This window comes from Oryzias latipes, chromosome 4, assembly GCF_053564925.1.
Source record: "Oryzias latipes strain Hd-rR chromosome 4, Olatipes_Hd-rR_3.1".
Taxonomy (NCBI): domain Eukaryota; kingdom Metazoa; phylum Chordata; class Actinopteri; order Beloniformes; family Adrianichthyidae; genus Oryzias; species Oryzias latipes.
The window spans coordinates 7,476,642-7,500,510 of NC_136240.1; the positions used below are offsets into that span (position 1 = coordinate 7,476,642).

At 42.6% G+C, this 23,869-nt stretch overlaps 2 protein-coding genes across 4 annotated transcripts; both read left to right on the forward strand.

Moving 5' to 3' along the window:
- The first annotated feature begins 6,415 nt into the window (after nucleotides 1-6,415).
- LOC110014848 (uncharacterized) lies at nucleotides 6,416-9,318 on the forward strand. The gene has a single exon (XM_020701958.3). The coding sequence runs from the start codon at nucleotides 6,559-6,561 to the stop codon at nucleotides 8,872-8,874; it is 2,316 nt and encodes a 771-aa protein (XP_020557617.1). The 5' UTR covers nucleotides 6,416-6,558; the 3' UTR covers nucleotides 8,875-9,318.
- A 1,141-nt stretch (nucleotides 9,319-10,459) lies between these two features.
- sgta (small glutamine rich tetratricopeptide repeat co-chaperone alpha) lies at nucleotides 10,460-23,627 on the forward strand. Of its 3 annotated transcripts, none has more exons than XM_023954034.2 (12): nucleotides 10,460-10,604; nucleotides 12,770-12,917; nucleotides 13,715-13,818; nucleotides 15,292-15,382; nucleotides 16,531-16,630; nucleotides 16,731-16,835; nucleotides 18,240-18,375; nucleotides 18,444-18,506; nucleotides 18,587-18,624; nucleotides 19,965-20,144; nucleotides 20,214-20,337; nucleotides 23,174-23,627. In XM_023954034.2, the coding sequence occupies exons 2-11, from the start codon at nucleotides 12,818-12,820 to the stop codon at nucleotides 20,323-20,325; spliced, it is 1,029 nt and encodes a 342-aa protein (XP_023809802.1). In that variant the 5' UTR covers nucleotides 10,460-10,604; nucleotides 12,770-12,817; the 3' UTR covers nucleotides 20,326-20,337; nucleotides 23,174-23,627. The 3 variants fall into 3 exon arrangements, with proteins under 3 accessions (XP_023809802.1, XP_023809803.1, XP_078802618.1); XM_023954035.2 differs by lacking the exon at nucleotides 10,460-10,604 and adding an exon at nucleotides 10,688-10,868; XM_078946492.1 differs by lacking the exon at nucleotides 10,460-10,604 and adding an exon at nucleotides 10,716-10,769.
- The last annotated feature ends 242 nt before the right edge of the window (nucleotides 23,628-23,869 follow it).

A 23,869-nucleotide genomic window follows, 5' to 3' on the forward strand; every position in this document is an offset into this window, starting at 1 on the left:
CCCGGAGCCTTGGATTAATGACCATACTCGCGCGCTCAGACGCTCCTGCCGTCGCGCGGAGCGTAAATGGAAAAAAGACGGGCTTCATCATGTTTCATTACAGATTTTTAGAAACTCCTTGACTGAGTATCAGGCTGCTGTAAAAAAATCCAAGACCCAGTTTATGTCAAATGTCTGAGAACATCAGCAAGCCTAAGATCCTTTTTAACTCTTTAAAGTCTCTTTTAAGTCCTGGTAATTTATCCTGCCTCTCCTTCTGTTTTACTTTGTGAACAGTTCTTAACATTTTTTATTGACAAAGTCAGTGCTGTCAGGTTTTTACCCTCTCCTTGTACCCCTGACCCCTCTATTTTAACGCCCCCACCTGCTTTTTTTGACCAGTTTGAGCCTGTCACTGTCTCTCAGATTTCTGAGATAGTTCAACACCTGAAGCCTTCCTCCTGCCCAGGTGACTGTATTCCCCCCAGACTCTTGAAAAAGGTCTTTGATACCATTGGCCCCTGGATAGTTGGTCTCCTTAACTCCTCGCTTGTCTCGGGGTGTGTGCCAGCTGCTTTTAAACATGCTGTTGTGCACCCCCTTTTGAAAAAGCATAGCTTGGATCCTAATGTTCTATCAAATTTTAGGCCGATCTCCAAGTTATCTATTCTTTCAAAAATTTTAGAGAAGGTGGTATATAGAGGTATATATAGAGAAGCTGCGGGACCATCTAACAAATTACGATATTTTCGAGAATTTTCAGTCTGGTTTTAAATCCTGCCACAGCACTGAAACGGCTCTCCTCAGGGTGTGTAACGACCTGCTTCTAGCTGCTGATTCTGGGGCCTCCACTGTTTTAATTCTTTTAGATCTCTCTGCAGCTTTTGACACAGTGGATCACAGTGTTTTATCATCCCGACTGGAGCAGTCTGTCGGTGTGAAGGGCACAGCACTCAGTTGGTTCAGTTCATATTTATGTGGCAGGAGTTTTTCTGTCCAACTAGGACAGTGCTCTTCTTCAGAGGCTCCGGTGGTGTACCCCAGGGCTCAGTGTTAGGCCCGCTTTTATTCTCACTTTATCTGCTGCCACTGGGGTCCATTTTTAGGAAATATAACGTGTCATTCCACTGCTACGCAGATGACATCCAGATCTATCTTCCCCTAAAATCTGGAGGAGCGGAGGGTCTCGACAGATTGCAGAGCTTAGCAGACATCAAGTCTTGGATGGAGCTGAACTTCCTCTGTCTGAACAAAAACAAGACAGAGGTGTTTGTTTTTGGAAAGACTGACCTGCTGACAGACTGCTGTAGTGCTGTTGGCCCCCTGGACCCTTCAGATGCTCCGTTCATTAGAAATCTTGGGGTAAACCTTGACAGGCATTTTAAATTTGACAAACAGGTCAGTCTTGTAGTCCAGTCTAGTTTTTATCACTTAAGGCTAATTAGCAAAGTCAAGCCATATCTACCTCCTCACGCTTTGCAACAAGTGATGCATGCTTTGATCTTTTCCAGACTGGACTACTGTAACTCTCTGTACAGTGGTATGGATCAGTCTCTGCTCCGCCGTCTCCAGCTGGTTCAAAATTCAGCGGCCCGCCTGTTAACGGGGACCAGACGGTGTGAGCATATAACCCCGATATTACGCTCACTTCATTGGCTGCCTGTGTCTTTTAGAATTTCTTTTAATATTCAACTTTTGGTTTTTAAATGTCTGAATGGTCTGGCACCTCAGTATCTTTCTGAGCTTTTGCATGTTTATCGTCCATGTCGAGTCCTAAGGTCTGAACATCAAATGCTTTTAGCGGTTCCCAGGACTCGGCTTGTGACTCGGGGAGACAGAGCCTTTTCAGTTGCAGGTCCAAAACTCTGGAATGCTCTCCCCTATTCTGCGAGGTCTGCCAGAACTGTCAGTAATTTTAAGACTCTTTTAAAAACACATCTTTTTACTCAGGCTTTTAAGTCCAGTGAGCATATCTAGTGGGACTTGTTCATTTTATTAATTTTATTCTTTTATTGTTTTTATTGTTTTATTGCTTTTATTGTTCAAATGATTTTATTGTTTTATTGTTATTGTTTCTTTATTGCATCATATTGTTTGTGATTTTATTGGATTTTATGTTAAGCACTTTGGTTGCCTTGGCTTTTATAAGTGCTATACAAATAATAAATTGATTGATTGATATTACAAAAAAAACCCCAAGCAAATGCCTGCCTTTACCCAGTAATAAAGTCCCTCAACAAATTGTATGAAATTGTGATTACCTGAGCTTGGCTAGTCAGCATGCTCTGACTGGTTAGTCAAGTTGTCTTAAATGCTGGAAATTAACCTGTGACATGAGAACATTTCAGTTCATTTTTGGCTCAGTTTTAACTTTTTACTTTTTAGGAAATGCAATTTGTTTCACTGCTGTGCAGATGACATCCAGATCTACCTTCCCTTAAAATCTAGACCTGAGTGTCTTGACAATTTTCATTTTGTCTGCTTGGCGGACATTTAACTTGGCTGGAGCTTCCTATGTCTGAAAACGAGGTTTTTGGAAAAACTGACTTGTTGCTGTAGTGCTGTCGGCCCCCATCAGATGCTTTCATTAGGAATCTTGGGGTAAACCTTGACATGGATTTATAATCAGGTCTTGTGTGTACGAATTGTCATCAAACCACCAGTTGGATGCAAGGCTGTGTGCAGCCATTTTTTCTAAAATGTAATCTAACTCAGCTTTATTTTTCTTCAGTTTGATCCTTCAATTAATGGAGTTGTGGATTTTTTTAAGCAGAAAAAAATTAAAAGAATTTCTGCTAGAGTAACAAGCAAACATGTTTTCTATGCTACTGTTACTTTAAAAAGTTATAATGAAAACATGAGTTATTTAACATTAAGGAGCAGTTACCTTTATCTTTCATGACATTTAGTTACATGTATAAGTTATATCTGGCCCTTTGAAGACGACCACGATGCTAAAGTGGCCCCCAGTGAAAATGAGTTTGACACTGCTCTGCTGGTTTAGTGGGATTGATCAGTCTCTGCTCCGCCATCTCCAGCTGGTCCAAAACTCAGCGGCCCGCCTGTTAACGGGGACCAGACGGTGTGAGCACATCACTCCCTTACTGCATACTCTTCACTGCCTGTGTCTTTTAGAGTTGTTTTTAAGATTTTACTTCTGGAATTTAATTGTTTGGTCTGGCATCTCAGTATCTTTCAGAGCTTTTACATCTTTATCGTTCACGTCGAGTCCTAAGATCTGATTATCTGAATTTTGTTTATTGTTAAATGCAATTTCAAAATAGTTGAAGTGACTAAATGACTGGTCTCTAAACCATTACTCAATACAACACAGACGTTACTTGTTTGAGATTTGTCTTTCCATGTCATTCTTGGGCCCTATAATACCATAGCAAAGCTTCATATTCTTTCTGAATTGCCTGAAAACTATGGAAGCGATTCTGTAGCATTAATAAAAATCAAAGTCAAAACCAGAAATGCTTTTTCATTTTCAAAATGAAGCTGCATTTTTTGACTGAAAAATAAAATGAAAAAGCAATCCACCAAAATGCTTTTTCATTTCCTTCCTCAACACAGCTTATTCTGTCACTTGATTAAAATTAAAATTAAAATGGTATTTGACATTTCATTTTCAAGACGTTCCATGGTAAATGTGTAGCATAATTCATTTAGAAATGTTTAATTTGACAATTAAAATGGATTAATAGAAATTCTTTTTCATTTTCAAAATGAAGCTGCATTTTTTGACTCAAAATTTAAAAGAAAAAGCAATACAGTAAACCCTTGTTCATCGCGGGGGTTACGTTCCAGAAAGAACCCGTGATAGGCAAAATCCGTGAAGTAGAAACCTCTATTTTTTTAACAATTATTATACAATTAAATACTCTGTTATACATTCCTCAAGCTGTGTTGGGGAAGGAAATGAAAAAGCATTTTGGTGGATTGCTTTTTCATTTTATTTTTCAGTCAAAAAATGCAGCTTCATTGTGAAAATGAAAAAGCATTTCTGGTTTTGACTTTGCTTTTTATTAATGCTACAGAATCGCTTCCATAGAAAGCTAAATGTGACAGAATGAAAGGCCAAAGGTGAGGCAACCTTACGGTGGCCCAGAAGGGTCACAACACAACACATTAACTTTACACACAACACATTAACTTAACACACAACTCATTAACTTTACACACAACACATTAACTTAACACACAACTCATTAACTTTACACACAACACATTAACTTAACACACAACACATTAACTCACAACACAACACATTAACTCACAACACAACACAATAACTCACAACACAACACATTTACTCACAACACAACACATTAACTCACAACACAACACATTAACTCACAACACAACACAATAACTCACAACACATTAACTCACAACACAACACAATAACTCACAACACAACACAATAACTCACAACACATTAACTCACAACACAACACAATAACTCACAACGGAAGTAAAGCTGCAATGGAAGTGCTTTTATTCTGAAATTTCCACTGGGCTGAGTGGCTAACTGCCTAACAGAAAGTAAGGTCACAGTGAGCTGTGGAGGGAGCATGTTTCCTCTACAAGAGAAGCTACACAATGCACTCACACCCCTCTCTGTCGCTGCACGTGCTCCGCTCCTCTCCTTCTTCAGCCCCCTCCTCTCACACTCACTCGGTCCCCAACACCCCCCACCCACCCACACACCCTCCCAGTCCCTGCACGCGCTCCTCTCCTTTCTTCCGCTCCCTCTTCCTCTTCCTCTCACACACGCACGCGGTCCCCAACACTTGACACGACAAATGTGGAGAGATCGAACTGTCAGGCTTTAATGAACACAATTTCTAAGAGGCGGGGCGTTGCACTCCCCCAACAACAGGTTAGATGACAGAGCCCGGTCCATTAAGCTCTGCCGTTCACGGAGCTTCAGTAGAACTCCAAAAGCCACACGGCCTAATGTAGGCCGCTATTATATATTCATGAGTGGGAAAAAACCCGCTGAACCGACCTTAAAACCGCCCAAATTATGCATTTTTGACCGCAAATTTACACCCAAAACCGCCCAATCTGGCAACGCTGCTGCTAGCTTCTCGTAGAAAATCATGCTCCCTCCACAGCTCACTGTGACGTTACTTTCTTTTAGGCAGTTAGCCGCTCAGCCCAGTGGTAATTTCAGAATAAAAGCACTTCCATTGCAGCTTTACTTCCGTTGTGAGTTATTGTGTTGTGTTGTGAGTTAATGTGTTGTGAGTTATTGTGTTGTGTTGTGAGTTATTGTGTTGTGTGTTAATGTGTTGTGAGTTATTGTGTTGTGTTGTGAGTTAATGTGTTGTGTTGTGAGTTAATGTGTTGTGTTGTGAGTTATTGCGTTGTGTTGTGAGTTAATGTGTTGTGTTGTGATTTAATGTGTTGTGTGTAAAGTTAATGTGTTGTGTGTAAAGTTAATGTGTTGTGTGTAAAGTTAATGTGTTGTGTGTAAAGTTAATGTGTTGTGTGTAAAGTTAATGTGTTGTGTGTTAAGTTAATGTGTTGTGTGTAAAGTTAATGTGTTGTGTGTAAAGTTAATGTGTTGTGTGTAAAGTTAATGTGTTGTGTTGTGACCCTTCTGGGCCACCGTACAACCTTTTTGTTTAAAAAAAAAATAAAATTTAGCTGTAAATTGTTTCAAAAGTTATATAATAAACTTCATAGCTCAGAATTCAGGTTTGGTTTAAGGTTCTTGAGAAAACCTGACACTCTGAGGACAAGAAAAGTTTTCCAAAGGCAAAAAAAAAAGATACACACTTATTCCTGCGAGGGTTTATGAAATTGGCACTTTAAAGGAATCACCTGTTAGACAATATTTTCCAAGTGTTCATTTTAGACAAGAATCACACCCCTCCAAGCAGCTCATGTGTTGCCAGATCTCGCGAAGCCACTAACCTGTAGGTTTGATGTGAAGCTCGTCTCCAGCAGTCTGTTGGTCTGTTTTGCCGGTCGATCTCCTCCTCGTACCGGAAGAGGGTTTTCTCAAAACACGTCCTCAGTATTTCTTCAGCAGCGGCCGTTAGTCTGTCGCTGATAAAGTCTCTCAGAGACTAAACCGAAGTCATGGCGGCAGCAGCGCCACCCCTCTTCCCATCAACACACTCTCAGTCACGCACAGTAACAAATACACTGCTAACACTGTCAGCTCATTCTCCACCGTTCTATCAGGCAGTTGATCAACTCAACGGCGCATGAGCGCCACCAAGCGGCAATAAATCCGCGTCATTTTTATTCACAAGAAGAAATTGTCCTTGTTGTTTTTTTATATATCCTTTATGACGACTGATGATGTCAATGATGATGTCATATAAAGTCATCAGATGGGTGTATGGTCAAATTCACACACCTGATGACAACAGTAGTCATCAGAGCTAGGAGGATGACTTAACGTGACATCATGTGACATCATTGACTGCATTGAGATTTTCCATAAGTACACACAGCAGTGAAGCAAGCAGGGAAGGTATCAGGATTGTGGATCCACTGTTTGAGATTTGGAGATAAGAAATCACATTGAAAATTTCTGACAGAGAAGATTGTGCGCAAATGGAAGCCAGCAGTGGTTCTATCCAGGATGTAGACCAGGTTACTGAGGCAATTCTAAAGCAAAATGCCACTTTGACCAGGCACGTGGAAGAACTCTCCAAGAGTCTGCAAAATGGGAAAGGTTGGAAAGAAACCTTGAAAGCTGCTTTAGGGGAAAACAAAAAACTAGTAAAGCAGGTAGAGTGTCTGAGAAAAGACATCCAAAAGCAGACGGACGTGAAAGAAATGTATGACCTAGAGAGGACGAGAATAGCTGACATCACTAAGGGTAACAGAGACAAGGTACAAGAGATTGCAGCGCTTCAGTTCCAACTTCAACAAATTGATGAACTGAAACAAAATCTTTCTAACGTAAAGTCAGAAAGAAAAGCTTTGGAAGAGGAGAGCGTAACTCTGCAGTCCACGCTGAAGAATCTGAAGGAGACTGCCCACAAAGAGGAGCAGAGGCTTGGTTTGAAAGACAAAGTCAACCACTTCCAGACTTTAAAACAACAAACCGATGCCCTTAGGCAAAACCTTCAGGACATGCAAAAACAAATTCAGCAACAAGAAGAGCTGGTAAAAGACTTTCCCCAAATCATTGAAGAAACCTCCCAGTTGGAAGCTTTAAAGATTCAGTTGGAAAAAGAGATTTCAGATAGGAAGCAGCGGCAGGAGGAAACACGTCAGCTGACTCTTCAGTACAACGATCAACTAGAGGCTCTGGAATCCCTTCAAACAAAAACAAAAAGCCTCAAAAAAGAAAGAAGAGCGCTGGGAGATTTTCTTCAAGATCCAGAAATTGTGAGGGCTGAACTTGATCAAATAAAGGTAAAAACGGAGGTCTTGGAGAAAACAAACGTCAGCCTTCAACAAGAGCTTGCAAACCTGCAACAGCAAATTTCCAATCCGGTTAATGCGGATGAAAGGATGACTGCTGCAAAGGAGGAACATTCAAATGCAAAGAAAGAATGTGGCCTTCTCAAAGAACAGATCAAACAGCTGAAGGCTCAGATCCAGATTCCAAAACAGGAAATTTCAACATATCAAAAGGATATCAGAGATCTGGAGAAACAATTAAAGAAACTAAAAGAGCTTCAAGCTGATCTTCATTCTATTTTCCAACAAAAGTCCCAAATGGAAGAGGAGAGGAGGATGCTAGAAGAGGAAGTTTCACATCTGAAAAAGCAGAGAGAACATTTGCATCACGTGGTTGTTGACTACAACGAACACTTGGATGTAATGGAAGCACAGCGAAAGAAAATAACCAACCTCGAGGAAGAAAAAGTCCATCTGAGCGAAATGCTTCTACAGGAACCTGCATTGGAGTCTGAACTAAATTATGTCAAAGCAGAGACTAGCAAGCTGATCCAGACAGGGAAAGCTCTGAACCAGCATGTTGAAGCGCTCACGAAGGATTTTAAACGTGTAGAAGAAATGAAGGATCATCTGAAAAAGGCAAAAAAGACAAATGAGTCTCTGAAAGCAGAAAATGCCTCCTTGGAGAAGACAATCCAAGACATGATGCAGGAGATCCCAACTCTGGAAAGGCGCAACGGAGCTCTTCAGAAGGAGCTAAACGAACACCAAAGTCATTTACAGAAATACAATGACATGAAACAAGACTTCAGCAGAATAGCACAAGAAAAGTCCTTTCTGGAAGACCTGGCAAAACAGCAGGAAAAGCAAATTTTAGCTTTGAAACAGGAGCTGAAAAAGGCAGCAGAACTGGAAACCCGTTACAAGCAGCAGAAGGACCTTTTGGTTTCATTGAAAAAGAAAACAGAAAACCTTGAAATACAAAAGGCCAGAGAGACAGAAATGCTCCAAATTCTACAAGAGCCCGATTCAGAATCTGAAGGAATCGAAGAAGAAACTGAGATGGTGCCGAAAAAGAACTTGGAGCTCAGCATGGAGGTTTCAGCGCTGCAAGACCAAAATGGACGAGACAATCTTCCTGCTGCAACCAAGGAACGTCTGACTGCAAAGAAAACAACCGACTCTCACCAGAACAAAGTCAAAGACTTGAAGGCTCAGGTGCAGACTCTCACACAGCAAACAGACCGTTTCCAGGAGGAGTTCAAAGATCTGCAGAAACACGAACAGGAGGAAGAAGAGATGAGGCTAAGCTATCGGGCAATGTTAGAGGAAAAATGGGACTTAGAACTCCACAAGCAGGAGCTTGAAACTCAGGTTTCCTTTTTAAGAAAGCGGCGAAACAAAAGCAGAGATTTTGTTCTTCAATATGAAAAGCAAGAAGAACATTTGGGTTTGCTTAAACAAGAAACCGTAAGACTAATTGAAGAGAAAAACACACTGGTCCAAAATGGAACATGAGGGGCTTTAAATTAGTAGGAATCAAAGGAGCGCCAGATGGAGGTTTTAAACCTGCAAGACAAAAGCTTTGGCGCTCCACTAGAAAATAAGGAAAAGGTATTTTTAGATACAGGGGTACAAAAAAAGAAAAAGTTTTTTTTAGTCTTATAAAAAATTAGGATGCATGAATTTCAGCATGAGGCTGAAATTTATTTTTAGCTATATTTTATTAAGGGGGGAAAGGAAAAACCTTGTAGGACAAACTGATATTTTTTTAGCTATATTTTATTTAGAGAAATAAAAGGGAAAACTAGGATAGCTGTAGGACAAGATGAATTCTATTTTTTAGCAATATTTCATTTGGGATTTACTTACAATGTTAGAGGCTGTATTATTGTGTTTTATTTTATTGTTTGACAAAAGTAAAAATAATACATTAAAAATTTTAAAAGAAAACGTAACAAAGTGCTTTTAATTTTACTTCCTCTTACTTCAAAACCTGGTCAAAAAAAGAGAGATAACACACTAATGTGAAAGTCAGCTACAGTCTCATTTTTGATGGGTTGTGTGGGTTTCCTGAGTGCTTCAGTTCCCACACCTGACAAGAGGGTATTGATGTTAAAGTATTTTAACTTTTTTTCAAAGTAAAATTTAAAAAAGGGGACGGGGGGTCGGGGTATTAAAAAAGAATTGGGGTAAAAAACAAGAAAAAACTTTTGCCCTATTACTTCAAAATCTTATGGGCCACAGATAGGAAGATATTAATGTTTATTAATCAAAAACAACTCTCCTCCGTGAACCGCCACCTTAACGTGGTGGGGCAGTTAGAGCCCGAGTGATCCCAGGAGCGAAGCTCCCAGGGGCTTAAGCCCCTGGTAGGGTCTCCCTTGGCAGACAAGTCCTGGGTGACGAGTCAGACAAAGAACGGTTTAGAATCCTCTTTTGAGAAGAAAAAACAAGGAATCAGTTACGTTGCTTGGATTGGTGTCACCAGGGCCCCACTCTGGAGACAGGCTCCGGTCGGGCCCTGCCCAAAGGAGTGACGTGGGACCACCCTCCCATGGGCCCACCACCTGTAGGAGAACACACGTGGAACACAATGTGGTTTGGGTGGCAGTCAAAGGCGGGTGCCTCGGCGGCCCAAACCCCGGTCATGGAACTTGGCTTTTGGGACATGGAACATCACCTCTCTGGGATGGAAGGAGCCTCAGCTTGTGCAAGAGGTTGAGAGGTACCGGCTAGATATAGTCGGGCTCACCTCCACACATACCCTGGGCTCTGAAATTCAGTCGTTCGAGAGGGGTTGTTTTGTTGTTGGACTACTGTGCTCGTCATAGTTTGTCCATTACGAACACCATGTTTGAGCACAAGGGTGTCCATCAATACACGTGGCATCAGGATACCCTAGGCAGGAGGTCAATGAGGTCAATCGGTAGGTAACTAAATACTTTTCGCCCCACTGTACAAATAAGTGTATAATGTGAGTCATCCCTGGTTCGATTCCCAACTTGGACCTTTCTGTGTGGGGTTTGCGGGTTCTCAAGATGGACTTGTCCTGTATTTTTTCATAGGGCCTTATTAGCATGGTCGCTGTTGTTGACACTCCAATCCAGAAGGTGGCAGTTAGACGTCAGAAAGTCCCCCTGCCTACTGGCTAAAGCTCTTCAAGAAGAAGAAGGAAGAAGAAGTAACTCTTAGGTCAATCTAGATTCTTACCTGGATAATCTCCATCTGAAGTCCAGACACAGCAGGTAGGCGCTTCCTCGTGTTTTCACCCCAGATTCACCATCAGGGCGGATTCATGCAGTTGTGGATAAACTGGGATCCTAAAGTCAGTCTTCTGTCTCCGCGATCTTCAGGATGAGAACACGTCACGCCACAGACACCAAGCTTCAGTGACTTCATGCGCAACCCCGGTCCGCTCCTAGAGCAAACTATACTAAACGAAGACCCGGTTTTGATTCCGGACCATGTCACACTAACGCGGTTCATCGCTTTGGTTTACGGTCAGAACGGTGCGGCCCGTTTAGATCTAAAGCTCGGATGTGTTAGCAGGCTAAAAATTAGCCAAGCTAAATAAAAGCTCGATCGAGTTTACATCAAACTTATTTGAACACAAACAAGGTTCACTCATTGATCTGAGTAAATCTGTTGGCTGTCTGGACCATTAACACCGAACTGCTTTACAAATCAGAACCGAGTTAAAAGATACCAGAACTGAGCTGCTAGAATGTTCTCCTGCTGTGGCTAAAGGAAAGCTAACATTCAGAGTGTGACTCCGCAATGTTTTGTTTTCATATGATTCCATACTCGGTCCAGTCTGTAACCCCAAACGTTAAACATAAATGTAAATACCTGAAAATTACGGCGAAAGCTGCTGGTTTAAACCAAAGAATATGCTAAGTAAGTTAGCTCCAGTAAAGACCCAAAAGTTATTAAACGTACCAAGCAATCGAAAAGTGATACTTTATTGAATAACAACAAAAGCTTTGGGGGTTTTGTTGCTTTTTTGCAGGGGGGGGGGGGGGGGGGGTAAATAAGTGCTTAACAAAAAATAAGCTAAATTGAAGAAATACAAGGTTTAAAGCCAAAAAGCTGAACGCTGGAAGTTTACGATTGGCTCTACTTAAGCAAGGTGTTAAAAATAAAAACTATTTCAAATCTAGGAACATTTTGAATATAAACGTAATTTGTAGTTTCCTAATATTTAAAGAGTAAATAACATTTCCAACGTGTGACAAGTTTGTTAATTTCGCAGCTTATTTTTAATTACTATAAACTAGGGGTGTAACAATTAATCAATGATTTATGTTCCTAAGATTCAACCAGGTGGATCTTTCTGAGGCAAGCTGTTAATCGAATCAAACTGACCTAAACCAATATTAAATCCTTTCAAAATCAGATCAATCGAATTGAAAATGGAAAATGCCATTGAGATTGAGACATGGTAGGTTTATTTGACTGTATAATGAAAATGAACAAGGGCATCAGTGGACAACACACATGTGATGTCAGCCAAAACGGATCTGTCCATCATTCCAGTCCAATGTGTGAAAACTTTTGAATTTATAAAGTCATGTGACCATCCAGTGTTCTAGAATGTTCTAAGAATGTTCCCTTTGGATCATTTGGATGTGGAAAAACAACAGTGGGCTGAACTTTAGGAAACTCAAATGTGAATGGATTTAACATTCATTCTAGTTTACTGGTTTGTTTGGACACAGATTTCATTTACACTTAATGATCTTGAAGAAATCCAAGAATCTGGAAAACTTCACTGTTCAGTAGCAGGAATTTCTGTCTGAGTCTCACTGCTGGAAGTTTGGATAAAGATGTTCTGAATCCATTTTAGATCAGTGAATCAGATCGTTCAAAATCAACCAATATCAACCACAAATACATGATATGATTCAAATCATTGTTAAAATAAATCGTTACTCCCCCATTTTGAACGTTGGACGTGAGACCACATACCTTTACGGAAGCATCTGATTGGTTTCAACTTTCATTACAGAAAAAAATGTAATGGGGGGGAAAAGTAGGATTATCAAGAACATGGTTATTCTGACAAATAGAATGACTAACAGCTGTTTAATTCTCTGTAATAGTCTTCTTTGGAACCAGTGGGTACTTCCTGTTTGGGATGCCAGGGGGGAGGGGGTCTCTCAGTCCAGTTTTCCTTTACAGTCAACTAACTGTCAGCAAAAAGAGAGGATTTGTGCCCAGTTTAGCTCAAACATACTTTCTGTCACCTCTTTAAAAAAATGATATCAGTGCATATTCTGAGCTGGAAGTTTGCCCAGCAGAAGTCACATCTCTCATGCGTGAAACCAAGTCTTTCGGCACAACAGGTGTAGTAAATCAGGCGGGTGGTGTCAGGTGACTGACTGGCTGTTGCTGATCTCCTCTGTTGCAGGAGTGCGTCTCCCTCATCGAGCGCTGGGACGTCTGAGCCTCCACCACCATGACAGACAACAAGCGTCTCGCCTACTCCATCATCCAGTTCCTCCACGATCAGCTGCAGTCCGGCGGTTTGTCCTCGGACGCTCAGGAGAGTTTGGAAGGTGATTCCTGCAGCTCTGCCACACCAGCCAGGATCTCAGGGTTTTACGCTGCAGTTTGAATGGTGACGGACCGGAGCGAGCAGCTCTGAGCCGTCATTGGATGGGTCCAAAGGGACGCAGTGCCGTAACTGTCCTAAAACACCAGACGATCTTATGAGAAAGGAGAAGCCAGCATTAGACCGTCTCATTGTGAAAAAACACACAAACACTGAAAAACAAAACTAAAAAATCACTTTATTTAGAAATAAACTGCACAGATTGAAACAGATTATTGACGGGGCTGTTTCACCCAAACGAGATGTTTTTAGGAACAGAAGAAGACAAAATAAAATGCAATGAAACAAGACGACTCAAATCAACACATCAACAAGAAATGAGACGAATCTTAAAAAGGATTCACCTTTTGGCATTTGATTCTGCTTTTTGATGAACGGCGCATAAAAACCAAAACACACATTACTAACAGAACGTTCCTACTGAACCTGAAAGACCTTCTTAAACTCATTTACTTTCACTTCAAATAAGCAAACAAATCTGCCAATTTAAAAAGGGGAAACATTTAAGCTTTATTGTGTGAAGTGAGTTGTAATGCAGAGAAGGCTTTTGGTCTGTGGACCGGCCTCCTCCAGCCTCGGCTGTGATTCTTCTGCTTGATCTTTTTACCCAGCATCCTCTGGGCTGTGATGGTTACTCTGCTAAGGTTTTCTGTGGCGTTTTGAACTAAAGTGTCTTTGGTTTGATCAGAGTTCAATGTCTCTGTGTGAGCTGCCTTCTCATGGCTTTGGGTCCCTCTGCAGTTGCCGTTCAGTGTTTGGAGACGGCGTTTGACGTTTCCACGGATGACCAGAGCCTCGCCGTGCCCGTGACGTTACCAGAGATCTTCGCCAGCGCCACGGCACAGGTACTCGGTCTTTATTGCTGACACTTCATACTGGACTTTGGTTCATATCCAGAACTTGTTTTTAAGTCAGGGCACATATTTCATATGGTGCTTTCTATGTGTAATTGCTCCTGTTGCTTTTCTGTGACCAGAAAGTTATTTCTATTAAATCCCAGAATTAAAAAACCAAATAAATAAAAGTTGACTATTTATCCCACAATGGGGACGTTTGTTCTCCACATTTGACCCATCCCCTGTGGGGGCGGTGAGTAGCAGACACAGGGGATGGGTCAAATGGTGGTTTAACTCCCCAATCCAACCCCTTAATGCTGAGTGTCACGCAGGGAGGCATTGGTGAGCCTGGGTTTGAACTCATGAACGTTCAGTTACAGGGCTGACACTCTAACCACAAGGCCACTGAGCTGGTCCAAGGGCCCTCACTGGGTGATGTTAATTGCTCACAATTAACATTTGCCCCATTAACATTGCTTGACATAATTGTTCATTCCCCCCCCCCCAGGAATCGAACTGGTTTCCTGCATGCCAGTTGTTCACCTTACCAACCGAGCTACCCAGCCAAATAAGATGCCCAGTTTCTAAAAGTCCCACTCTGGTTATCTTTATTTATCTCTATTTGGTTTTAACCCAAATCAGAAAAACCTGTCGTTTTCTAGGACATAGTTTCTGCAGAGCAGCAGGACTTAAGCTGTGGGTTGGTCCGTTGCTGCAGAGAGAGTGGCGCTTTGTTTACACTCTCTCCCACTAGCTTACAGCCCCTCACTCCCCCAACTTAACAGTAGCGGTGCAACATAAATGGCGAGCAATATTGGAGCTATCCAGCTTTTGATCCAGACTCCAGCTTAGACGAGGAAAACAAAGACGGACGTGGATCCATTTGTCTCTAAGTGGAGCGGCGCAGGGAGCTTGTGGCCCGCTCAGAGTATTATCTACACCACAAAACATCTCTTTTTCAAATGGCTTTTTTTTATTTGTCTGCTCCTGATTCACAAGGATTTGAATAGGAAATGCAATTTGAAGCCTAATTTTCTTGATTATCCTCAGAAACATGCTACACGAACATTTTGAAATCACCAAAAACATTTTTATTTTTTTTATCAGTGTGGGTCTTTGAAGGCAAACCACACATTTCTGTCCCGAGCTTCTGCATTAAAGAATGAGTTGTTTTCTATAGTCTCTGCTATTTGTTTCCGCTGAGACTTTCAGATGATCAGCTTTTGGTGTGAATACCAGCCGGTAGCAGTTTATTGCTGATCCCTAATCTAAAAATGTTCTTTCTGTCCTCATTCTTGCGTGTATCCTGGATATTAATAATTTGTTCCGTAACCTTCTTGAACACTCCCAGTTCTGAGCCCAAAGGATCTTTGTTGGTGACTGAGCGTCGGAATCACTGCTGTGCTTCAGAAAGTTTGGACTGCTGAAATCTCCACAGTGACATGTTGTCTGACGGGACGTGGTGTCTGCTTCCTCTGACAGTTTCCGGCTCAGTCCCAGGTAAACAACAATTCCAGGACCAGCTCCCCGACGGAGGAGCAGAGGGCGGAGGCCGAGCGGCTGAAAAGTGACGGTGAGTTTAGAGATCCTCCCGTCATTTGGGCTCAGACTGCATAGATGTGAACAGCTGATCAGCTGATCAGCTGCAGCCCAGTCAACCTTCAGAAACCTCAGTGTTTTAGCTCAAGTTCCTGAACTACAGCCAACAAAGAAGGAGCACAAAAAGATTGAAAAATGCACAAACATACATTTAAAAGCTGGACTCAGGCATCCATAGAACAGAATAAACTAAGAAAAAAAAAAGAATTCAACCACTTAACAGATGATCAGACCAGCAAACACAGTACTGTCTAAACGTTTCACATGGACGGACAGATTTAGTGAGATGAACAGGACTTTTAAGTATCAATATTTAATGTAAATATTATCTTGATCAGGCTGCACCTTCCCTTACAGCAAGAAGGTCCCTGGTTCAAGTCCCGGCTGGGGGACCAGAGACAGAACATCCATGAGGGGCCTTTCTGTGTAGAGTTTGCATGTTCTCCCTGTGGATGCGTGGGTTTTCTCCGGGGACTGCGGCTTCCTCCCAACGTCCAGAAACGTGCTTCATAGGTTCATTGGTTACTCTAGATCAGGGGTGGGCAATTCCAGGCCTCGAGGGCCGGTGTGTCTGCATGATTTCCAGATAGTCTTGCCCTACTCATGGCTGATTACATGGTTCAGGTGTGTCCAGCCAAAGCAGGGTATGCTGGAAAACATGCAGGAATGCGGCCCTCAGTGCCCACCTCTGCTCTAGATTGTCCTTGGGTGTGAATGTGAGAGTGCATGTGTGTGTGATTGTGGCCCTGCAACAAATGTTGACCTGTTCAGGGTGCCCCCTGCTTTCGCCCGCAAGGGGCCGGGATAGGCTCCAGCAGCCCGTGACCCCGAAAGGGACAAAACCGAATAGAAAATGAATGAACAATCATTTTAATGTCTTTATATAGAAAATGGTTTCATGAATTGCTTGTTCTTGTAAAAGTTTCCGATCATGGTTTGAGACCCGCGTCTTTCTGCTCTGACATTAAAGCGAAGTTCAGAAACCGTCCACCTGATTGTCTCAGGAAGATCAGCAGAATCCCGTCTGCTCATTTCCATCCTTTTCTGCTGCTTCTAACACGAATGGTGAGCTCATCCCAATGCAGGACTGCTCCAGACGTCATAACGTTCAATCTCCTGCAGGAAATGACCAAATGAAGGTGGAGAACTTTGCCGCCGCCGTGGAGTTTTACTCGAAGGCCATCGCCCTGAACCCCCAGAACGCCGTCTACTACTGCAACAGGTGAGTGAGGCCGGATCCCCACCAACACTAGAATGAAAGAAGTTCACTAGGCTCACGAAGAACCCCGTCCAGACCTGAAGGAGGTTGTTTCTCCCTGCAGGGCGGCAGCGTTCAGCAAACTGGGGAACTATGCCGGCGCCGTGCAGGACTGTGAGCAGGCCATCGGCATCGACCCCAACTACAGCAAAGCTTATGGGCGGATGGGGTGAGACTGCAGACCCATCAATATTTTAGTCAACTACAGTGTTCCCTCGCTGTATGGCGGTTCACCAGCGGTTTCTCCGATTCTTTTCAGAGCAAGTTAACATGTTTGTTTTTAAACAGTGCTAGGATTGTCAATCAATCTTCTGTACCGAGTCTCCTGTCCAGATACATATAGATTTCCATATCGACAGAAATCTTCTAGATGAGATCTTTGTTTTGTATTTTATTATATTGGACGTATTTTTCCTTGAAGATTTAACCTTAAAGATTAGTAAACAAATAGAAAAGTGTAAAAATCTTCCTTTCTGTCTGACTACAGTGTGTAGTGAGGAGTTTTTCAGCCTTAAAACATCTGGAATCCTGCATTTAATAGTTATTATTTGAAGCCAAATGCACTTTTTTCATTTAATAGTTAATTTAAATAATCATTGTTCGTGTAATTTTATTTATTTTTTGGAATAAACAGTTGATGAAGAACACGTCTCACTCGCGTTTCAAATAACAGTTGCTGGACAGACTTCAAACGGTGGTACAAGAGAAAGACGAACAGAGAGAGTGCCACTACATGCGTGAAAATGATGCAAGAGGCAGAATGAAGAGGTTAACGGTTTTACCACTACAGGGGCAATAATTTGGATTTTTTTAGTCACTTTTAAAACCCTTTTTTTTTTTACATAAAAATAATTCGATATCATTCAAGTAGTTACAAAAAGTTTCTTTGTTTGTTTTTGTTGATAAAATGGAATAAAAATCCTCTGCAAAAGAGGTTATTTGTTTGCACAAAAAAAAAGTTCTAGTTTTGAAATCCCAACTAGTTAAGTTCGGGGGTTTTGTTCCACGAAAGCGACGGGTTAGGGGGTCACCTTTGTGATATTGCCTGATTCATGGGTCATAGTCCTTTTTCTGTGTAAAAATGTTTCCCTTTTGCCGCTTTTCCCTTCATGTTCCCGCTCAGGAGGAGCCAGAATGCGGCTCTCTGTCATACAGCGCAAAGCTTTGGGCCTGCAGCTGTTACAGGGCTTTTAACTAGGCGTCGACCGATTATCGGTGCCGATATTTGTTATTGGGACAGAGATCGGGGGCCTTTGAAATGGTTATTTTGGCTCAGATTCTGTCTCCACCACTGTCTGGCTCATGGCGTGATCTGAATGGCTGTGCAAACGCGCTGCTGGTAACTCGGGTGAAACTTTTAATGTGTTGACGTGTTTTAACGGCGTTAAGAAATCAAATGTTTCCCGTACTAAGGAAGAAAAAAAAGTGCTTGTGCGTCTCAGCGGCTCTGTGTGCAGGTTTGACTACAGCCCCTCCCTCCCCACCAGATGAAAGACTTATAGTTCTGAGTTGACTCTGAGGGGGACTGTTTCCTGTGTCTGAGTTTGTGTGTCTTTGCGTGTTTGTGTTACAGCTTGGCTCTTGCCAGCCTGAACAAACACACTGAAGCTGTCGGTTACTACAAGAAGGCGCTGGAGTTGGACCCAGACAATGACACCTACAAGACCAACCTGAAGATCGCAGAGGAGAAGATGGAGACGTCCAGTCCGGTAAGGAGGCGGGGCGTTTGGCCGGCGTCCGGGGGGGGGTCTGGTTCTGAAGCTGTGTTGTGTGTCAGACTGCAGGTATGGGCGGGGTGGACCTGGCCGGTCTTCTCAGTAACCCCGGCTTCATGAACATGGTGAGAGCAGATCGGTGCGACGTCGGCAGGTTGAAGCGCCGCTGCTCGTCTCTCATGCTTTTGTCACTTCCTGTCCGCAGGCGTCCTCTCTGATGAGCAACCCTCAGGTTCAGCAACTGTAAGTCTGACTCTTTCTTCCCTCTACAGTTTCCTCCATGGCGGCCAGCTATTTGCCGTTAAACTTTGATATGAAGAGGTCATTCCTCTGTTCTTCCTCTTTGTCTTTCACACACTGACACACACACGCGCTCTAGACACCATCTAGATGTCCCGATCTGCTCTCAAGCAAGACTGAAGTAGAATCGTAGCGGAGTCTTATTATGATCAGCACTTTCAAATAAATGCTCTACTAGAAGTCTGCATATCATTTTTATATACATATCTAGAGAGAGAGATCTTAAAAACAACCAAAGCCAATAAATGGTTACTTTGACACAAGTTAGCCATTAGTATTCATCATCATATTCTTGCCACAACAGCAATTTTTATTTTATTATTTTTTAAAGCAAGCTGTCAATAGTTAAATGGAGATATGAATCACATCTGATCAAAAATGTTCAATAGTTCTGAATATTCTAAAGCTACAATCGCCAAACTAAGTTAATAGTTTCTCTATTGTTACTTGATTGATAAATCTACTTCCCAGAAGTGCTCTGATTAAGTGTTAAATAACAAAAGAAGAAAAATACAATACGTAAAATACAAGTCGGGGAAAACCGGGATCTGTTTAAATTTCAAATGGATTCCAAAAGTACTGGATCAGGTCTCTGAATCAGCAGATTCTCAGAATCAAATGACTTGGAATCAGATTGGAGCCCAAAAGAACTTGATCCGGACTTTCCCATCGCGCACACACACCTCTAAAAAAGCCTCCAGGTCAACGACTGAATCCAAAGTTATTTGGTTGCTTTTAGTTCAAACTTAAAAACAAAGTTAGTTTTTTTCTTATTTTTTCATTGGTTTCATGAAAGAAATGTGATCCTTTCTGGTTTCTGAAATCATATGCAGCATTTCAGAAAATGAGAGATTTTCAGGTGTCAGTCATTCAGTTCAGAAGACGATCACTTCCTGTGTCTGACCGAACCAAACGCACCCCCGAGCGTTCTCCTGCAGACAAGCGAAAATGTACAACGAAAGGCCAAATAAAAAGAAAGTTAGCAGCAGCCATTAAAGCGTTTAGCAGCTTTTATTGGTCAGAGGTGAGTAAATGCTCGGCCGCTCTCACACGGAACCACCGAAGAGCCCGAAACTCGACAGATGTGGTTGAAGACCGTTTGGAAATGAAAGTTTGTCATCACGAACCGGGTTAAAGAAAGCAGAAAAAGCAGGAACAAAGAATGAAAAGCTGTTCAAGTTTTACTCACTGATGTAATTTTCCTTCAGTTTTTTAATTTTTCAAATGACTTTTCAATGAACATCTTTGTTTTTTTTTTATGGGCTGACCTGTTTGTTCTTTAGGATGTCCGGGATGATGTCTGGAGCTTATGGCGGGTTGGGAGGCGGCAGTGGAGGAGGTGGAGTAGGAGGAGTAGGAGGAGGAGGAGGCGGTGGTGGCGGCGGCGGCGGCGGCAGTGGCATTGCAGCCCCCACACCCCCCACAGCCCCTGCAGCAGGAGATCTGTCGGGGCTAATCCAGGCGTGCGTACCCACACTCAGGTCTGTGCTGGAGGGAGAGCTTGCCAGGGCTGACCGCTGTTTGTGTTGCAGAGGGCAGCAGTTCGCTCAGCAGATGCAGCAGCAGAACCCCGAACTCATCGAACAGCTGAGGAATCAAATCCGCAACCGAACGCCCAGTGCCGGGAACGAGGAGCAGCCGTGACACCCGCAGAAGGTACCGAGCTGCAGCCGCACTGCACACAAAGACCAGCCACCGCAAGCTGAAGGGAAAACCCATTCAAGACGAAAAAGTGGACCAGATCAAGAGCTAAAGAGCTCCAGCAGTCAGTCCTGTGCACTCAGCAGATCACTGACTAACCCCACCCGACATCATAAGCTCCTCCCCCTCACTCCAAAAATACCTCTAGATAATAATGTCCACATGCAGATGGTTCTGTTTGATCCTGTCAGATCTGAAAGAGCAAAAAAAAAAAAAACAGTTCAAATAAAATCTGAAGTTCAAGTTTCCTAATCTCCATTAGGATTAATGAAGACGGAGAGCTGCAGCACCTCTGAGGCCTGCAGTCCCTCCAGCAGTTAGCGTGGAGGCCGGTCAGCCGGGCATAAAGAGCCGCTACATTGAAATCTGGATTTTTGGTGTTCTTAACTTGTTCTTGTGGGAAGTTTCTTATAACAGAAAATGAAAATGTGAGCAGATCTGCCTCTTCTTCCTTTAGGGCTGGTTTATACTTCAAAGTCATTTGTGAACGCTGGCGTCTCAGTGGCCGTAGACAGCTATAGGAGCGGAATCGCCCCAGTCGCTGCAGAATATCACCCCTGCTGGTGACGTCATCCGCAACTGGAATTTGACGCCTGTGGTGCAATCGTGTGCTAATCGCGTCATTTAGCCTGAGTTTCTTTTGAGCAACTATAGTACGTGATCACGGAGCAACTCTGTTCGTGGAAATGTCTTTTAGACACTTAAGTTGATGAAAACTTAACTGAAGAAGTTAAAGGACATCTGTCTGTGTCACACTGATAAACCGAGCGAGAGGACGAGGGAGAAAAAATAAAGCAAGACTGGAAAGATCTTAACTCAAATACAGTGGGGCAAAACAAGTATTGTCTGCCTCCAATTGTGTAAGTTGTCCCACTTAAAAAAAAATGAAAGAGGCCTGTCATTTTCATCATGGGTAAACCTCAACTGTGAGGTTTACCTACGATCCAGAAAATCAGTCTGTTTGTTTTTCAAAGAATTTGTTTGTAAATTATGGTGGAAAATAAGTATTTGGTCAATAACAAAAGTTCAACTGAATAAGTTGTTTAATGCCCTTTGTTGGTCAATGAGTCAAATGTTTTTTGTAAGTCTTCACAAGGTTTTCACAAAGTGTTGCTGGTATTTTGGCCCATTCCTCCATGCTGATCTCCTCTAGAGCAGTGATGTTTTGGGGTTGTCACTGGACAAAATAGATTGTCAACTCCTTCCAAAGACTTTTATGGGGTTGGGATCTGGCTAGGCACTACAGGATCTTGAAATGGTTCTTATGAAGCCACTCCTTCATTATCTGGTCAGTGTGTTTGGGATCATTGTCATCCTGAAAGACCCATCCATGTTTCATCTTCTATGCTCTTGATGATGGAAGGAAGTTTTCTGAATCTGACAATACATACATTCATTCTTTCCTTTACAGGGATCAGTCATCCTGGTCCCTTTGCTGAAAAACAGCCCCAAAGCATGATGTTTCCACCCCCATGCTTTATAGTAGGTATGGTGTTCTTTAGATGCAACTCAGCATTCTTTCTGCTTCAAATATGACGAGTAGAGTTCTCACCAAAACGTTTCATTTTGGTTTCATCTGACCATAGGACATTCTCCCAATCCTCTTCTGGATCCTCCAAATGCTCTCTATCAAACTTTAGACGGGCCTGCACATGTACTGGCTTTAGCAGGGGGACACGTCTGGCCCTGCAGGGTTTGAGTCTCTGGTGGTGTAGTGTTACTGATGGTAGCCTTTGTTACTTTGGTCCCCAGATGGAGGGAGATTATCAGTGGTCTTGTCCGTCTTCCATTGTTATTTCATTCATTGTGAGTTGATTTCTTTACACCGAGCTGCTTATCTAATGCAGATTCAGTCTTCCAGCCTGGTGCAGGTCAACAATTGGTTTCTGGTGTCCTTAGACAGCTCTTTGGTCTTGGCCATAGTGGAGTTTGGAGTGTGACTGTTTCAGGTTGAGGACAGGTGTCTTTTATCTAGATAACTAGTTCAAACTGGTTTCATTAATAAAGATAAAGAGTGGAGGACAGAGGATCCTCTCACAGAAGAAGTCTGTGAGAACCAGAAATCTTGATAGTTTGTTTTCCACCATCATTTACAAATCAATTCTTTAAAAATCAGACAATGTGATTTTCTAGATTTCTTTTCCTCATTCTATCTCTCACAGTTGAGGTTTACCTATGAGGAAACTTACAGTCCTCTCTCACAACTTGCACAATTGCTGGCTGACTCAATACTTTTTTGCACCATTGTTGATGCATGTCATATTTTGCACTAGATGAGAGAAAGCAAATCCCCTCTTCTCTTTCTTCTTCTGCTTGGTGGACAAACGCACCACCCTCCTCTGCCTCAGCGGGTTCGTTCATGCAGCAGGTCAATGAGCAGAATGTCATTCATATTTTATATAAACCCTGAAGACGATGGCATTGTTCGTATAAACGCCGCTCAGAAGTTCATCACAGTTCTCACGGACTGTCGCAAGCAAATCCAAACATTAGTTTGAACTAGGTGAATGTGACTGGTGCGACCAGCCTTAAAACTTTATTTTTAAAAAAATGTCCGTTTTTTTTTCTTTCTCACAAAACTGAAACCATCACAGACGGGCTTTTCGTTTGTTCTGTTCATAAGAGTCCATCCATCACAGATTGAGTTTGTGATCTTTCTCCGAAGAAGCCCCTCCACCTGGAGGATCCGGTTCATTCAGTTCATGTGTTGCCGGGCAGTTTAGGTTCAAAGGGTACGAGTAAAACGCTTTCTTGCTCTGTCAGAATCTGACCCTCACTCTTCGCCTTTCAGGTCGAGCAGAGGAGGAGGAGGACGATGAGGAGGCGACATCCGGCCTTTTTCTTTCTGACATGGATGTAGAACTCGGAGGACTAAAGGATTGTTTTGTGTTTTCATCACTGCGTAACGGCTGCATGACAGACGGCGAAGCCTCCCGCTTCGCTCAGGAGCCTGGGCACAAAAAGTCCCCGCCTCCTGCAGCTCTGTGTGCTTGGAGGGACGAGTGTTCCACCATCCGGGGTTCGTTGAGGAAGCTACGGGAACACAGACATCACTTTGATCAACTTGAAATGTTCTTAGTTTTCTCTAAAAATCAACAGCGTTACTTTTAAGGGTTTTTTTCTTCAGGTCGGTTTTTGTGAGGAATGTGTGCGAATGAACGAACTTCAGGGTCGTCTGCTCTCGACCACACGGAGCTGCGGGGCCACACTTTGAAAAAGATTAAAGAAAGAACCTCAATATTTTACCTGCTTCTCTTTGTTTTAAAAATCCTGGGACACAGTCGTCATGGCAACCCACCAGCTCATCAGGTGTGAAAATGGCAGAGAGGATGATGCGTATCTGCATCCATTCTCTTGGGTCACAATTCAAGTACACGTCTGATCACTTTTTCAGTAAATTGATTTAAAATGAAAGGTTAGTTTCAGCAATTAAAACATTCGTGTTTAAAATAAAATACCAGAATTTTATCATTCTGGTATGTCGCTG